The sequence below is a fragment of the Numida meleagris genome, chromosome Z, assembly GCF_002078875.1.
Source record: "Numida meleagris isolate 19003 breed g44 Domestic line chromosome Z, NumMel1.0, whole genome shotgun sequence".
NCBI classification, from domain to species: Eukaryota; Metazoa; Chordata; class Aves; order Galliformes; family Numididae; genus Numida; species Numida meleagris.
In genome coordinates, this window is record NC_034438.1 from 31,796,176 (window position 1) to 31,815,030 (window position 18,855).

The 18,855-nt window shown below is 36.2% G+C and overlaps 1 protein-coding gene across 8 annotated transcripts in view; it reads right to left on the reverse strand.

The window, feature by feature from the left end:
- NFIB (nuclear factor I B) overlaps positions 1-18,855 on the reverse strand; it is a 173,685-nt gene that overhangs the window by 12,287 nt on the left and 142,543 nt on the right. For 3 of the 8 annotated variants that reach the window (XM_021380308.1, XM_021380310.1, XM_021380314.1), the window contains 3 exons: positions 17,208-17,373; positions 13,658-13,740; positions 5,018-5,106 (listed from right to left, as the gene is read on the reverse strand). The exons of 1 other annotated variant lie outside the window; for it this stretch is intronic. In XM_021380308.1, coding sequence (XP_021235983.1) covers positions 5,018-5,106; positions 13,658-13,740; positions 17,208-17,373 — 338 coding nt within the window. The remainder of the gene's footprint in view (positions 1-5,017; positions 5,107-13,657; positions 13,741-17,207; positions 17,374-18,855) is intronic. 4 more of the 8 variants (XM_021380309.1, XM_021380312.1, XM_021380311.1 and 1 more) reach the window with 4 other exon arrangements.

The following is an 18,855-nucleotide window of genomic DNA, read 5'->3' on the forward strand; positions in this document are numbered from 1 at the left end:
AAGAAAGAAAGAAAGAAAGAAAGAAAGAAGGAAGGAAAGAAAGAAGGAAAGAAAGAAGGAAAGAAAGAAGGAAAGAAGGAAAGAAAGAAAGAAAGAAAGGAAGAAAGAAAGAAAGAAAGAAAGAAAGAAAGAAAGAAAGAAAGAAAGAAAGAAAGAAAGAAAGAAAGAAAGAAAGAAAGAAAGAAAGAAAGAGGAGAAAGAAACAAAGAAGAAAGAAAGAAGAAAATGCATCACAGCTTCAGAAGAATCTTTTGGTGATAAGGTGGTGAAGAAATAGAAAACTGGTGTAATCAAGGGGTTAAACATACAGTTTACACTCGGGAATTCTCTATAATATGCTCCTCCTCTACTTACACCGCTGCCAAAAATCATCTGACAGGAAACATAAGATTAAGTTTGTCCTACCTAAGTGAACAAAGAATGCTCAGAACAGGCAACGAGTTCACTGCAGAGCGGGAACTTTTCTAATCCTGCTGGAATCTGAAATGCTGCTCAGAAAATATTACTGAAGTTGTTTTCTTTAACATCTTGCTTCTGGATCATCTCATTCATTTTCATCACACTACAGTTCTTGCTACTTTCCCCATAAAGGTTAACTTAAAGCTCCAAACATAATCATGTGGAAAATGGACATTATTGATTCCTATGGTCCATTGTTCCCCCATTCTAAGTCCCTGAAGTTCAAGTTCAATCTGGAATTACATCATGTCTGGTTTCTCCTGGTTACCAGACGGCTTGAGACGTGACCACAGCTACAGAGAAAACAAACAGCCTTCTTCGCGCTTCGGCTCCCCTATCGATTCAAACGTAAACTTTTTTCTCTTTCTCTTAAGTATGCTTCAAGTATGGAGCATGGTTAATTTAGAGATTAAGTTCCAAATTAGATTATCTAATGGCAATCTTAATGGATTGCTGACCCATTTCCTGTGGGATGGCAGCATGCAAGTCTGGCTTGAATACAATTAATTTCTTAGGAAGTGTTCTCAAGATGTTTGCCTAGATGGAGAGGAAACATAATGTTCTGAACATCTTTCTACATTAAAGAGTTGGGCAAAACTATTAGAGTTAGCAGTTTAAATTAATAAAGACCAGCAATCACTAGTTTTTATTTCTCTGAATATTTTTTACAGTCAGAATACTTCAGTGTTTTTGTTCTTAAATCCCAATGTGTGAATTGATATTTCTCTTCCAAAACATTGCCCAAGGCAGAAGGGGGAAGGGGAGGAGGGGGTGGACATGAACTATTGCTCTAACAGGTGTCTGTGTTTACCAAAATGTGCTTACCAAAGCAATGCTGCCGACTGTGTTACTTCAGCTATGTGTTTGCTGGATTCCAAACACACGAAAGATACTAGGAGATAAAAGCAATTCACACTCATTCTCATTTGTCCTCCAGCTTTCTCCATTTTTGGCCGTCTTATCAGCACTATTACCAATAAGCGCTGAGTGATGATAGGAGAAAAGCACTGCCTGGAAAGTGGAGCATCTGAGTACCCTCATAGCTAGAGCTTGAAATGAAATTCAGTAGTCTGAGAATAAAGCTCTCCTCAGCATCTCCAGGAACAAAACAGTTGTTGTACTGTACTTGTGTGTCAAGATAACAGGCTGAAAGCAGGAAATGCAAATCTAGTGCAGTTGCCTGAGTAGTGTAAATGTAATGTTAAAGTTACAGTTAACCCAAAAAAGTAACACAGATTGTAATATGAATAATAATTTGTATTGTATAAAATAAAGAATATTTAAAAATAGCTGACTTTGGCAATGAAACTTTGCTTACAGTCTGTGGAACACCTGCTAATATTCCGCATACTATGAAAGAGCCTCATCATGCAGGAATTACTGTTCATCAACTGAGACTCAAGTTCACATTGTCAAGCTTCCTACCCAACACATGCACACTTTTTCTCACTCTCACTCATGTCTTAGGTTTACTTGTAGCACATGCTTTTGCTCTCAGATAGTGACTGAGAGTGCATTTTTCTAACTGAGCTTTACAGATTTTCATAATTTCTCCTTACATTCTGTCTATAAGAAAATATTATTACAGAACTGTAGTTATGAAAAAAGGAGTATTTTAATGATTTCTGAATATCTTCTTCATATGTACAGCAAAATTGACCTAAATTATCTAAAAGTACTTCAGAGCTTAAATCCACTATGTAGTAAATGTTCAGAGTTCAGAAGGTACAGCAAAATGGCATGACAGGCATGTCATTTTACTACTAATAAGACAAAGAGCACAACAATAACAAGCATTTTCTCATCTTCTGCTCTCCCTAAGTTCTGAAGATGTCAGTCACCAACCACAACCCATGAAAAAGCTTTCAGCTTAGTCACTTCCATTACCCAATTTCTGTATAGACAAGACAACTGATATTCAGCCAAAATCTTGTCTTTCTTGAGGTCAGTGGCTTTTCTGAAAACCAGTGTACTTAAAATAACCATAGAAGCCTGCTGTAAAAGGTCAGACTGAGTACCATCTAAACAAGTACTACAGATTTGAGGGAATCATACAATCAAACATTTGTCAAACAATTTTCTGTAATAAAGTTTGGCTGTCTGGACTAGAATATCTTTCTCTGCTAGTAAGAAACAATTCTTCTTGCAATCCATGGATGCCCATTTGAGAATCTGTGACCAAGCTCATCTGGGAACACTTTTGTCCACTGGTAGGACCAAATTGGCAAGTAACACTCCAGAAGCTACCTGCAAAGCAGTTTTGCATATAAAGATCAGCAAACAATGGAATGTTTGATTTCATCATCAAAGTTTCCTTGGTCATCACCTGGAATTTTTCCCCCCTTTCTTCTCTTTTCACGATTTACAACTAAGGCTCATATGTGCTAGGTACTGAAAAAAAAAAAAAAAGATTCACCAGGACAATGCTTCAGCTGGTATAAATATTCATTACTTTAAAGGGGTCAAGAGAGATGACTGATTCAAACCATTCAAGGATTTTTCTATATAGGCACTTGTGAGATAATTTCCCAATGCCTGTCAATGCCCTGAGAGAGCAATACTCTTTGCAATAGGAGAATAAATCACCACCACCACCACCACCATGACCCCCCTCCCCCCCCACGCTAAACTAGCACAGTTTGGATATGCTCTTGACAGTTCACTGAAAATTGTGATCAGGATTTATAACGTGAATCACAGCCTTTGAGAAGGTGAGGTGAATCCATTAGCTAATTTTTCATTGTGCCATAATCTACTCATAGGTCACTCTGAAACTAATGCCTCCTTTTTATTTCTGTGGAAACTACAACAGCTACAAAGCGCACAAGAACACTTGGATAGAGAAAATTCTCAGCTACAAAACACTGTGTTTCAACATAGTCACCACCATTAGCTGCGTGTTTTCACCAGCAATGAACAAGAGCCTGCATGCTGTGCTCCTAACAAACTGCACGGCCATCCGGAACATGGCTTGTCTTTCACAGCACTGTTGTCACTGCTGCAACACACCACCCACCACCTCACTGTGCTCACATCCACTGTTTGGTCTGCATCAGCGTTCAGCAAGCATCAGTGAATGTCAATGGGTGCCGTTTTTTCCACATGGAGGAATTCAGTTCCAAACCTTTGCTTCATATACCCTTCCATGTCAGACACTGTTCTGTCAGATGCTGCTATCTCTCACACGGCAACAAAACGTAACAGAATATTGGTGGGAAGGTCCAGCCTCTACTGCCATACCACCAACATCCACCTCTGACGTTGTGGGCCAACATAATAAAATAGGAGGCATTACTTTCAGAGCAGCCCTTGTATAATGGAAGGCATGATTACACTTTATTTTTGCACAACAGCTTTTCTAGATAAATATTATTTCAGAAGAAAATGTAGACAGAAAAGGTTAAGCAACAATATTTAAGACACTTAAACTTCAGATTTGTTTACAGCAATAATTTTTCAAATTTTGTCATTAATATTCCAAGTTGATTCTCAAAAAATCAAAAAAAAGTCTAGAAATCCATAGTATAATGCATTATATCAGAGATCATTTTGTATATAAAGATATTACATATACACACTCATACTGACATATACACACAGACTATCCAGAATGACCTATACTGTCATATGCACACAAAGTCTAAGAAGTATTTAAAATTATCTTGAGTGAGTAGATAATACATCATTTCATGGGCTCCCAACCTGCATGCTTTATATGTACATGCCGCATTGATAGCTGTAGACAATTCTGCACATGAAAGAGCCGAAAAGCAGATGTATCACAATTACGCTGATTTGTTTACACATCTATATAGGCAAACACATCCCTACTGCTATCATCATTCATCACATATCAGCAGATGTAAAGAATAACAATGAATAATTGATTATTGTCACAGAAGTCATGTCTGGGAGGGGCCTTCCTTTTCCCCCCAGGGGAAAGGTTGGGTGGGGGCTTCTTTTCTGTGCTTGAGGATATTTTACTTGTTTGTTCTTGCAAAACACAAAATACAAAAATAACCTTTACTTTGTGGAAATCATTCCTAATTATGCTGGTATTTTATTTAGAAATAAGGTTATATCTTACCTTCATGTACGTGTTAGTGACCTAAATCTAAACCAGCTGATTAGTCACAAAAATCTCTGTTAATAGTATGGTTACTCTTTGTCCAAAACCACCATCAACTCCGACATTTATTATTATCCACGTCTATACCGCTCAGAGCACCGTTTTCTTAGTATTAACCACTAAGTCCCCCAAAATAAGTCACTTAATTATGCAAATGACATTCTCATTGTTAAAACCTGAAATCAGTATTCCCTTAAATCTGTAAACATTTTGCATTTGACAGCACAGCATCATCACTTCAGATGATTATTAAAGTTGTCCTAAATTCAGCTTACATTAAAGATAACCTAAATGTGTACTGGAGAAATCTTACACAAGTTTTGATCCGATGCTGTCACATATTCCACTCGCAGCCTGCTAAAACAGATACTATAGCTCAATGTAAATTTTTTTTATGTGGTGTAGGGGTGGAAATAATTAAAATGTTACCTTTGCCAAGTAATTCCCAATGTATCCTCACTGGCACTGGGGTATAAATGCCTGCCGTTTTGATTCATGGTCCAGTCACAAATCCTCAGCTGTCAATTGAAACCTAGCAGTCAGATATGGATCGAGCAGTACTACAGTTTTTAGTATTTAAATGAATGCATGCAAAATAGTATTGTACATGGCAAAAGCCTTATTTTCTCAAGAAGTAATATTAAAAAAAAAAACACAACCAAACAAAAATAACTTATTCTGAAAAATAAATGCCTATAGATTTGCTTAAGATAGTGCTACTTTAATATGCTCCTCTATTAATAAAGCATAAAAGAGTAACTAGTGTTCAGCACATAACAATTAGCCATTATTAGATTACAAACTGAGCTGGAATAAAAGGAAATGTTAATATTCAATTATGAAAAATTTAAGAAAGAAAATAAAAATGCTGTTTTACCTAAGCAATGCTCTAAATCATGTATTAAGGTCTAATGTAGTCAATATCATGTAGCATGCATTTTGTGAAACATAGAAGACATGCAATTTATAGAAATATTGTCCAAATTAAACAATGTGTATGTCCTTATCTTGCTATTTAAGAAGGGTAAAGGTATTTTGTAGTTGAAGTGTGTTAATTTAGTGTTACTGAGAGCAGTTTTACTTAGCAAGAGGTGATAATCTAATCTTGTTTTAGGCTCAGAATAACATCATTTAAAATACTTTATTGATTTTTGGTAAAATGAAGAATGTACTAAATGTAATCTGAAGCAAATTTTCCCAGATCCTCAAATCATCAGTTCTGCCTTCATGGACTGTTCAAGCAACCCTGTATAGCTCTGCTTGTTTAACAGCTGCTCCATAGTGCTAGCAGATTTATTGAAAAGATATACAACTTATTTGTAAGTTTAAGAAAGTGAACTTATTTAGCTTGCAAAGAAAACACATATTTTAACCCCTGTATAGTTATGCTATATTATAAACTTCATATTTGGTCTTCAAACAGCACAATCTACAGCAGAGAAACTACAATATTTTCACAGGAGCACAGTTACTTGCAACCTTTTCCTGAAAAATACAAATGCTAAGGACAAGACAGTATCGCAAACATGACCCTGTCTGGCCAATAACTCATAAGTTTCCTGCTGTTAAGGCCTGAGAAATGGAAATGTTAGTCTCCGATATTTTCATAGAGATTGTTTCTTGTTTGTTATCTAAAAAACTCCAAGGGACCTTCTAAAGGCCATTAAAAGCATGACTAAACCATATGAAATTAAACAGAAAAGGAAATATGCATTCAAAAAGTTTGCTAGCAGTAACTGTGAATAACACATTAAACACGTTTAAAGAAAGGGCTAAGTAAATATTTGGTCTATTCATTATACAAAACAGTATTGTAAACCAAATTTTAATATGGAAGATATAGTAAAACATTGGTTTGGTTACTTGACATACAAAAGCTGTACCCCCACTATAACTCTTTCAGAATATCATCATATTCATTACACAAAAATAATGTAAAGGTTTATAACTTAACTATATAAACTCACTTCCAGCTGAAATAAAAGACTGAAAGATTTTAAAAAAAGTTTTCTTCTTTCACAAATATAAAATCTACAAATAAAAGATATCTGGCTGATGATAAATATGAATATATTAATAACCCAAACTTATGAAATTATTTTATTAACTTAGGTCTAGTTCAAAAATCTGGCAAGTACTTAGTTTTCAATAGAACCTGACTGCATTTATGATACAAGGAAAGCAGTTTACATTACACTTTAGTAAAAGCAGCTACTGCACTAAATTGTGATATTTTTACCACAGTGTAAATGAAATCTTTCCATATGTGCAGTTAATGCATTAGAGTTATCAGTAAGAACTCCAAAAAGACCTTTTCAAATCTGTGTCATTAATGTTAGTACTGGCATACATCATATTAAATACGGTCATTCATACCACAACACCAACACATACACATATAAATATTGATGTGGTAGTTATAGAACATATACATTTTATATATGTCATAGACCTATTGCATGCACATATATATGAAGATTAATGTTGGATCAAATCTATAGTTAGTGTAAAGTGTAGTGCTTTTCATTGTACCAGCTGTGCCTCCTTGTAGTACTATTCAACACAAACCACTGCAGGTCTGCCTGATAACTGCATATATGAAAGGCAGGATGGCATCGGTTGCACTAAAAACCACCTTCCCCATGTTAAAATCTATTGCTTCACATTCCTCTGCAGGCTAACATAGCTGCAGTGTTGTCTTTAAAAGCTAACCTGCCAGGAAAATGTTTTTTTTTTCAACCTCACATAAAATTTCCTCTCACAAATCACTACTGCCTGGAGACCATGATGACTAAGAAAACAGGCCAGGATTTAGAAATATACATTTCAAAGTATTTGGAAATATCCCTTTCAAAGTCTTCATCCACATCTCTCACGTGTTGTTGAGTGCTTTCCGGGTAAAAGGTCTGGAAGAGCTTAAAAGGCCTCTACGAGCTGTGCCTGCACTTGATGCAAGAAGATGTCTGCTTCCAGCAGCAGCAGGAACACTGTCCTTGGAGGACATCCAGACAGCCCAGTAGGGAAAGCCTGGGAACACAGACCTGACACGAGTACCTAGCCTTTGGAAGGATGTAGGGCACTTTACTACAGTATTTTGAGCGCTACGTTTTGTCTGGAGTCATGCTGAAAGCTTTCTGGCCAGTTGCGGTCCTCAGAGTAAATTGAGTGACTTCTAAAATTATACCACAGTGTTAACTGGAGATGAGAAGGCAATTCACTCTCACCCGCAATAAGCCACCTAGGAGACGTTTGGAGCAGGAAATATGAAAGGGAGAGGCAGGAAACTAGTTGCAGTCTGGTTGAGAAAACTTAGATTCCTTAGGAGAAGGACTTAAGAAATAGTCCTCATGAGACAGTTAATAAATGCTGTCATGAAAAACATGACTAGCTTTCTCATAAATATGCTGTGGATGCAAAATAAATTACTTGATTTTGCCACTTGTGACATGGCAAAAGCCCTTCCTAGAAGCCTGCTGGAAGCGGCCTGCACTTCAGTCCCACAGCTTTGCCATCTTCAGACAGGCAAGCAACAGTAACACCTCCTATCCACAGAATATTAGCAATGACTTTTTACTTCTCTCTCACTTAACCCCACAGGAAAAAAAGAACATGGATCTGTACGCTGAGGAGAAACAGGGTGCCCAGCTTTGCAGTAGACAGGGAAACCCGACATGCAGCCTAAGCTTACCCCAGTGTGTGGAGCTGTGCGTGGAGTCCCTGGGATGTGCCTTCACTTGTGAAGCAGCAGGGAGCTCAAAGCCTGCAGGAAATTGCACTGCCTAGCCTGCAAATATTTATCCAGAAAACAGTGCAACTCCCTTACCACTTCAGCAACATCATGAAAAGGGGCCAGAGGCCCATGTAGCAATGGGGTCAGGTGCTTCTCCCAACTGCCTTTGGCCTGGAAGCCATCCTACCTCCCTATTCCTGCTTTGCCCTCTGTAAAACAGCAGGAGTGTGGCCTCTGTAAAACACCAGGAGCGTGATTTTGTTTTGCATTTTCCAGTGCTTTGGGACAAACTGATGTGAAGCTCTAGCCAAGAGACAAATCTCACTATATCTACCTTTTCAGTTTAAACTGGGCACCTTCCCAGTACAACAAGTCCTGCACACTTTTAAGTATGCAAATCCTACATACATTATAATCCCATAGTCAACAGCTCTATCTTTAATCATCTGAATAATTTTAGGGGTTAATATTTTAGCACATTTTGTATTTTCCTATTGAAAGAGTGGCCCATCAAAGACTAACATTCATTTCAAGCCTCTGTGATTACTAGGGAAGATAAGTAAGTGTCTTGGAAAGTGTAATATGAGATTCTGCTACAGTTTGTGTTAGTTGAAAAAAGCTCATAAAGCTGAACATTTGCATATTGTCATTGTTTTGGCTGAAAATTCCTTTAAATGTGTTTCCTTTTCAGCAAGCATATGTGAAAACTGACCTCTTATCCATTTACATACCTCCCTGGTGTTCACATGGCCAAGTTTTACGTCAAACTGTCAATTATTATGAGGGACACAATAAGAGCAGCTTAAGTGTTGATAACCTGTTTCCTGGCTTTACTGAGAAGTTCAGTTTGAGAGTCCACTTGTGTTCATTCTTTCAGCTCTCTGCTGAAAGTAAAAGCAACATTCACCTAAAACATTTTAAAAACAGATACTTTGCTTTCAGTGGACATTTAAGTTTGCAACTTTCATGATGAACAGAATGAAGAGAATCTCATTTTGTACTGTGGGATTCAGTAACTAAAGGATACATCTGGAAGGAACTACTTCCTATCAAAGGAGTATGGCAGTCTCATGGTAGGAAACAAGAAAGGTATCTACAGCTGATTTTGCATTTTAGAGATCTGCAGTATTTCTTATTACTGTGCACACTGTAAATGTCTCAGTCATAAATGTCATAGCTGCGTGAATATCATGCATACCACACTCAGAAACTCCAAGCTCTAGTGAAAACCATGCCATTGCGTTAATCACTGCGCAGACTGGAGGACTTCACTGGTTCATTGACAATTGGGCTGGCATTAGTTAGGAAAGTTTACCATGACAGTAAAGTTTTAGAAGTCATTATGTTCACAGACCTCAATATCTAATCAGTTTATATTTTCTGCTTTAAAATACAGTCATGAATCTCGGGCTCCAAGGTGCATCAAAATGAGACAAATGGCCAAGAAAGAAAACGTATGAATTACTTATCATAGAAACCTTATTCTTTATGAACCTATTTGTCTGTACTTCCAGTAAATAAAAGTGTTTGTCTGTCTGTCCGTGCATCCATCCATCCATCCATCCATCCATCCATCCATCCATCCATCCATCCATCCATCTTTTAATGTTTTATTCACAGGTGAAGTCCATGACTACTATTTCTGGCAACGTTCTAGGTTTAGAGCCAGAAACAATATCAACCTGTAGATGAGCATCTATAATCTCAGCTGACAGAATCACCTCAATTTGTTGGTTCTTCCTCTAAGTTAGGAACTGTAGATCCTCAATAGATAAATAGGTACAGTGTAAGTAAAACAAAGAAAGAATGGGATATGAGAAGGTGCTTCACTGTGAAGATCATCTAACTTTTATGCATACTTCAGTCTTAGCAAAGATGAGGAGCACTGAGCGCTAGATTCACCTTCATAAAGTAGCCCCACCAACCACCAAAAACGAAATTAAGAAAAACAGTCTGACTCAGTTGTACTTCCTGACACTTCCTTTCCCCTTCCCTAGGTATCTCTCCCTGCAACTGCATTATTAACTCTTTACAATACTCAGAAGCCAAGGCTGAATTGAGGAAAGCAAATCAAGTGGTTATTGATGATTTGTAATAGTCATTTGGGGTGAGCTGTCATAAATAGTGATAATAAAATGCTAAGACCAATATAACTTTATAGCTGCCACTTGAGCAAGATAATTGTTTTGTAACTATTAATGTCAACATATAGAAATATCTAGCATTTCAAGTCAGGTAGCAGGAAGACCTATCAGTAAATACACCAGAAATCAATCTGCAGAGTTACACATCCTCATTAGATGCATGTCTTCCTGACTGTTAACACAGCATGCTAGGTAATGCATGCAACAGCATACTTTTCACAGTCTCCAGATCAGTGAAAGCAAACTGTTCCCATACGTGTTACTATATCTTTCAAAATTGTGTTTAGTACTTCCCATCTAAATGCAATTATTCCAGGTAGCTGTATTATAAGTCATTTATTAGAAGTTCTAGCAAACTACCACTTTGCCAAAAGACTATGTGTTAAGTATGCTACAAACTGTATATATAACTTTTTAATGTATTGTGGTTACTGTACTTTATATAGGCTACATCCTGGTTCTTTTTAACAACAACAGAAGTGTATTCAAGAGTAGATGCCAATATTTCTCATAACCAGAGAGAATAAATTTCCATAAAGGCTCCTCCAATGAAGTAAAAAATTTAGTGGTGACAATATTTATTCTTGAAGGGTCAATGTATGTTACAGGGTATGGTGAATGCTTAAAGGACCTTTCTGGAACTAAAACCATTGCCTTTCTAATTTAGAATTTCTCTGAGCTAATACAAAATGATTGATTGCCTTTATTTCATGTACCCCTTGATTTTCCTTTCCATTCATCATGAGCTGTTTTAAAGCAAATGCATTTAAAACTGGACACAGGAAGAGTGGTCTCTTTTAAATTGTTGTAAAGTAATGAAAGGACATAGTAAATCAATCTAATATCTGCCTCGCAAAGGATAACCTTTACTCTATTGAAGTTTTGACAATTTCAGTGCTGTACCATACTTTCTGGATAATAAACATATACGGCATCATCATCTTTGAGGTCTCTTTAGGATTTAAGTGGGTGAAGGTGACTTACATATATGCACTTATGTGCTTGCACTTATCCATTTGAAAAAGCTTTATTGTTAATGTAGTCTCTTCTTTCAGCTGGCTTAAAGCAGTGCACACTATTCCCTAATTTTCTACCTATTCATGTGTGTAACCATTCACACACACATAGATCAAACACACTCAGGCAAGTGTACACATATATTCATTGTGTAAGTTACAAATGAATAAAGAAATAGTAACAAAAAATGAAACCATAACACAATTTTTTCAGTGTACTGGTCACCAACTGATGTTTTGGATTTGATATGGCAAAACTATAAAGAAACATAATTCAGAATGGAGAACACTGGTTTATGAACTGTGTCTGAGACCTGACTTATTTTCACCTTTCACCTAAGTCATTTGGCCACACATTTTACCAAGAAAAGGAGAATAAGATATAGTGTATGTAAACACTAATAACAGTGATTGCCCTCACATTTACATTCCTAAGATGCTGCTAGAATCTCCAAATTTATTTCAGTCTACCCAAAGCCTAAAATGTGTAGGACATATGAAATAAGCATTATATCATGTACGTGTAATAATCTCAGCCAGCAGAAAATTAAGTGTGCTGCCACTAACTTCTAGGCATGTGAGAAGAAGTTTGTAATTCTTTGAATGAACCTGGAAGAAGGTGGAGTAGATTTAAGAGGTAGTGAATTTTAGAAAAAAAAAAAATTGTCTATAAATGTGTGTGAAAAAAAAGCCAACTGTGCAAACTAAATGGGTGTCAGAGACTTTTCAAAGGATACTCTGTAAAATACGACATGAATAAAAAATCCAGAAATAACAGTGTACTGTTTAAAAAGAGAGATCTTGTGTGTGTTTCAAACAAACTATATGTAATGATACTGTATATCTTGAAAAATAATCATGTTGTAGTAATTATAAAACATTTCATAATGCAGTGATCCTTAAGAATACAATACATCAGCAAAACAAGGGATGGCAAAAAACATTTGATTTGATAATTTCATAAGTGCATACAGGTGTTTCCAGTGAGAGCTTGGTGATTAAAAAAAATTTGGTGTAGTGTCAGCTATCTTGAATATCATCTTTGTGATTTTCTGAGAACTCTGCATGCAGTGACCTCTAAAGTGGCCATATCGCCACTTTGCCCTGGGACTGGATAGGGGGAGTGCTGTAGGGGGGGTTCCAGATGAAGCACACATCAGCTATATCATGGCAATCACAGAACAGGTGGGTTTTACTAAAAAATGAAACAGGCCCTTGTACCAACTCTTGTCAGAAACCCGAGCCTGAGAAAAAAAATACAGTACAGTAAAGACCAAGGGCCATTTAACAGCTCCATTTTTACTGCCACGTTCACTTTTCTTCCCTCTAACATTTTAAATGTTGCTGATTTCAAAATCCTCTCCTGTTAAGATACAGGAGCAACACAAACACACATCACAAAATATGGTGATGATCCAAGGTGTTTGGATTTGTTCCTGTTATTAGCAATGTAGGATTTCTGTATATACATGGACTTGAAATTGACTGCAGATATTTTGTTTGTAAACTATCATTAATCTTGATTGTATATTTTCACAGTTCGCATAACCACTTCATTTGCATTAAATTTGCAGCATTAACGAGATGTGAAATTTAAAATCCTTCCTGAAACATAGATGATAAAAGAAACTAGAACAAAACCATGTTTTTATCACATTTGAGATCTGCAGACCAATGTACACTTATTAAACTGGAAACTGTTACGTGTTGTACTAATAATTAGGGTTTATATTTCATTTTCTAGAAATAAAATGCAGAAATGTTGCCCTAAGCATCTGGAAAATGCCTACAGTACAGCTTGAAAATAGTAAATTGGACTATTTGCTTTAGAAATTTTGTTTTATTTTAATTGATTTGAAATGATTATTTGTTCCTTATGCATCTAATTCTCATTCCTAAAATCCAACTAAAGATTACATGTATGGGCTCTTGAAAAATCCAGTATTTGGAAGAAATATGATTAGAACTTCCTTAAGATGGCACAAATCTAAGAAATAAAGCATAAGCTAAATTCATGTTTCTTAAGTGATTCAGTATTGGTATATAAACTTCATGTTCAGATGACAAATACTGAAAATGTTAAGTTCCCATTCTAATCCCAGGTAACAGTGGCAGAACGTAGAAAGGTAATATCGCAAAAGCTTCTCTATATTGTTACACCTATGTGAAACTTGCCCACCTGTTGCTGGTGTAGGAAGGATGGGTCTCTTGGGCTTAGTCCCACATATCGATTGGCTTGGGATGTGCCTGAAGCTGTGTAGGCTGATTAAGGAAGAACAAAACAGATTGATAAAAATACCAACCCATCATAGCTATTACCCTGTGCAGGTACAGTACAAATATCCAGAGTTATGATTTTGCAATATATAGGATGTGTCTATTTTTTCCTTCACTTAGGCTTTAATAGAATGCAAAAGAAAAGTTGGACCATGGTCAGAAAGGCATGTGCAAATTCCTACAAACTTCAATGGAAGCTGCGTGCATAAATCATAGTGTTGACTCTTGTTAAATGAAAGTTTGTCAGATTAACACATATTTTTTTGTAAACTAATTAAATGATACATATATTTGAAAGAATTACAAATCTGGTTCTCACTTCCATTACACCAGTCTAAGGCAACAATGAAATCATTCAGATTTTAATGTTGAGAGAAAAAAGTAAATATTAGTCCATGTGGTTTTACTGCTGTTGTTGTCCTTCACAAAATTGTAAGAGAGCAACAAAAACTGAATACAAAAATTCAGTTTGGCATGAAATTACTATTTGCAGTCCTTTGGAGAAAAGATGCAGTCTGATTAGTAGTTTCATGAGATGGGAGTTAACTTTTACTGTGCAATTTCATACTAAATATTCAACTCCTTTATGCATCAGAAAACATTTTCCCAGCAGGACAATTTAAGGAAGTTCTTCCTTCTCTGCTACAAAAGCTTAAAGAAATCCATTTCTGAGGAGCAAGAGGACAGTAGGTAATGTGATGATCCTTCACGTGTAGAACATATTCCTGTCTGGTCTGTCAGTAATCCCTAAAAGCCAATACCTTCTCATGGCTTTTGGTGGTGCTTAAAAAATGGGGCAGGTGATCTTACACCACTTCCTCATGTGGAGATGTCCCCACTGGATCTCACGGCATAATAGCCTGGAAACTTGTTGGCACACAAAGCAGAACTAATAAAATTGAACAGATATACAAAAGTATGCCAGTGAGGATCTAGATGAACATTCTAAATAAATGTTCCGATTTGTATTAAAGTTACATGGAAATTACAAGCAAATGATATCTATATTTAAAAAAAAAAATAAAGACTTCCTATATTAAAAAAGGCTTTCTTTGAAAACTATCATAAAAATGAACCAGATGCTAAGGAAGAAATTATGGTGGAGGTCATAGCGCTTCTCAAATACTATCAGAGCTTATAAAAATATTATAAATGTGATAATATTTTCAAATAGTATCAAAGCAATTCTGCTGTTGCACTTCAGAATGAAAAGCAGTGTTAATCATTTGTCATTTTATTCTCATCACACTAATAATGAAAACTTGCTGGCCAAGCATGTGTTTTATTTATATTTACATGTTTTGAAAAGATCAATAATTCATTGCAAATAAAAGTAAAATTATGCCTTGAAACAAACTTTAGGCTTAATCTTTCCACTAGATTAACGTTTTAACACTCCCAGTGGCAGGTACGATAGCGGTCTGTATAGATTAAATTATATTTTATATATCAGCAGGATATGATCCCTCATTTTTGCTATTTTCTTCTCCAGCAAGCCATGTTCCTTCACTTATTTTTCTCTTTCAGTCATCAACCCAGTTTCAGTAGGATTTACCAAGTAGGTACACAATTGTACTGCTCTTAGACTCTGAATGTGTAGCCCTTGTATGCTATTTTGTGCAGAACTGGCACATTCTGATAAAATGTGTACACTTTATTCTTGCAACTTCTATGTTGTCGTGGCAGACATTGGATCCTTAGGCAAAAAAAAATTGCTTAGGTACTACTGTGGAAGCAAGAAGAAGCCTTATTTCAATTATCCAAGCAGAGATTTTCTAATGTTCACAGGGTAATTTGTATGCCTAAGTTCCAATGAAGTTCAAGAGAGACTGGATATAAACTGAATTTGAAAATACAGTCCAAATTTTTCCTTTAGTAGTAGGACAATAATTAATGAACAGATTACGATTGCTTTCTTCTAACAATCATTACTACGGTCGCACTACCAGAAAGCATCTTGATGCATATCTGACATTGTATTTATTCTTTTTGCCATGTGTATTAGAGATTCTGACCTCATCTGAGACCGATACTTGGTCCACCCACAACCATGTCAAACAGGAAGGAGGATAAAATGTTGAATAGTTGAAGCTATGTATGAACCTGTCATATTGCCACCTATTCTGCACCAAAAATTTACTACAACAACTTAATGTTTGCTGCTAAAACCAGCTCTTCTCAAGAACTACAAGAACTGCACCATATACCACCAAACAAGGTACAGACACACTGTACCACTAAACCCTTTAAGAAACCTTCTGCTATACTAAAAGACTAGCTAAAATACTGACACAAATCTACCCATATAAGTTTATAGGTAAGTAGTTTGTCCACAATTTACTACTATATTTTTTAATATAAAAGCATAACCATTTTTACTCTTTTAAATCTTGCCACTCATGTGCATTTGAGTCCTGTTTCTGCTTCATATTCTAATGAGGTGGTTTGAGGTAGTATATATACTTTAAAAACAAAAGAGGATTTTGTGGTCTCAGTTAATGCCAATCTGAAAGTTCAGGAATAGAATCACAGTTCAAAAACTAAATGCTTCTAAAGCAAGTCAGTTAAATGTAAGGGGTCCTAAAGAGATTCTTATTTTTAACAAATGATGAGGTTTCTTTCAAATTGATCAGAAGTGTCTCCTAAAAATCTTCACATCTAATAAATAGTGGTAACACATCTCCAGTCTGAAGAAAAGTTCAAAGACAATAGATATGTAGAAGATAAGTAAAAGATAAGTCAGTGCATTATTGAGAATAAGATGAATAGTGAAAAGAGAAAAAATTACCATATGCCTAGTGATATCTTTGTTCTTATTTCCAAATCTGCAGTTCCATTGAAGAAAATAGGGTAAATAAGCTGGTCCTGAACATATAATAAGAAGAGCATAAAACTTGAATGCTTTTTGTTTTTTAAATAAATAAAAAAGAACAGGGGATCTACTATCCACTTCAACAATGAAAATAAATGAAGATTTTCTTTTGCCATGTCATTTATTTTTGATAAAATGGACACAACCTATATTAGTATGCAACTCTCATAGCTTGGATTCGGTATGCATTGTAAAAAGGGTTGATTTCTGTAGGAAAGCTCATTGAGGAGTAAATCATCTGCGGATCATTGTCAAGTCTTGCTGTCTGGGTGTGCTTCTCAACATCATTACAACGTCCACTTTAATGAACTATCATGTTTTCTTTTTCTTGAATAGTGGTCAAATATGCAGGCTTTCCCTTTTCATTTTGGTTGCCATGTCACAAATATTAGTTCATGTAACATGGTGCAATGGTTGAAATTTGGAGAGGAAAAGCTTGCAGTCGGATCACATATTTGCTCTCCATGTAAATGATAAGCATCCACTTGGTCAAATAGTAGGAAAAGCCGCCTTTTTCTGGCCTCAATTTGGTACTTTTAATCTTTGATGGACATTTTTTGTTTCCTAGAGAAATACTTACTGGTTGCTGTAGGTGAAGATGCCTCACCTTCAGTGGATGTAGTGATGGGCTTAGTATCTGTCATGGTCAGGGTCACAGGTCGCACCGCACTGTGATGGGGAGAGGGTGCCAAAACTGGAGTAAAATGGCCAGGCACTTTCCCTACTACTTGACCACTGCTGTTAGGCTACAAAACAAAACCAAAAGAATTGTTTGTGAAACATACACATTGCGTTTAAGGCACCTATCCACTTATTATAGGGGTTTCCAGAACGCCCATCACTGTAGTACCTACATGCTGGAATGTGCTGTTTTAATAAACTAATTAATTCCTATGAGATATTTTCATCTGGCAGAAGAGCTCTCCTCAGATAAGTATTACATATTTAGTAGCACTACCTTTTGGTGAGCTTTATTTCTTTCTGGATGCAGCATATATCAGATTGTTTCAAAACATATTTGCCATTCACACAGTAGCTGTGACCCACACTAAGTTCCGTGAAAACAAGATGAAACTGACCAGGCATAAGCCCTTATGTGCTAACTATTAAGAGCAAATGAATGATGCAAAACTTCCATTTTCACGTGCCATACCACTCTGGCTTGGAGTATAACCACGACTTGACCACAGCTGTCCATAGAGATTACACATACAGGAAGGCTAACTAATAATTCACATGTTTGGGAGTAGGAGAGAGGGCTGGGATACAACTCACCGTACTGCAAATATCGTAACCTTTTGCTAAAAAACACCTATAAAAAAGCATCCTTCACAGAAGTGTTTAGTAAAAAAAAACTCTCCAAGTTGAGACCATGGTAAAGCCACATCATTCACAGATTCACAGGATGTACAAGAGTTGATCTGCATGTGAGTTTATGGCACAGGTCATCAGGATAATATTCTACTTTCTGATACAGGCACATCTGAATTTGGCACTGTTCACTGGTAAACGTATATATTTACACAATGTTTAAACATGTCTTAGACATTCTGCATTAGAGTAAATACTCTCATGGTAAATAACTTGCAGCAGAAATCAGCGAGTAGTACAGTTGTTTCAGCAGCAGCTGAAAACTTTTGCTTTAAGCTGATTGTGTGCTCTGTGAATCATAGGTAATTTATAATACAGTCATACAAAATAAAAAGTATTGAGAATCCTATTATCAAAAGGATATTCTCAAATGTGAAATAACTGAGAGAAATAAATGGACTGATAAAAGACCTGATTCAACTGATACAATGGAAGGTTAAAAGAGGTGAACATGGCTATAGTAGTAAAATAATAACTGTGGGCTGAGACAATTACTTCAAGTATTGGTAGAGCATAAACAAGCAGAAGAGGAAGGAAATATTTGGAAAGTAGAGGAAGTATAAACCAGGGGTAATGGGATGAAATAGAGAAGGAGGAAATTTAAAATGAATAGCAGGAAAAACTTCCTGGCAGTATGATCTACGAGACTGTGCAAATGCCCCCAGTGGAGACAGAGAGCTTCATTCTTTAGGACACCTAAAACTAAACTAGAAAATATAAGTACAAATGGAGACCAATCCGGTATTCACAGGACTATTGAGCAGCTAGCAGATTACTTCCCCCTCTTAAAATCACAAGCCTTAGAATGGAAGGTAAAAGCCCAAATATGTATTGATGAGAAAGAGCCAACAAAGTAC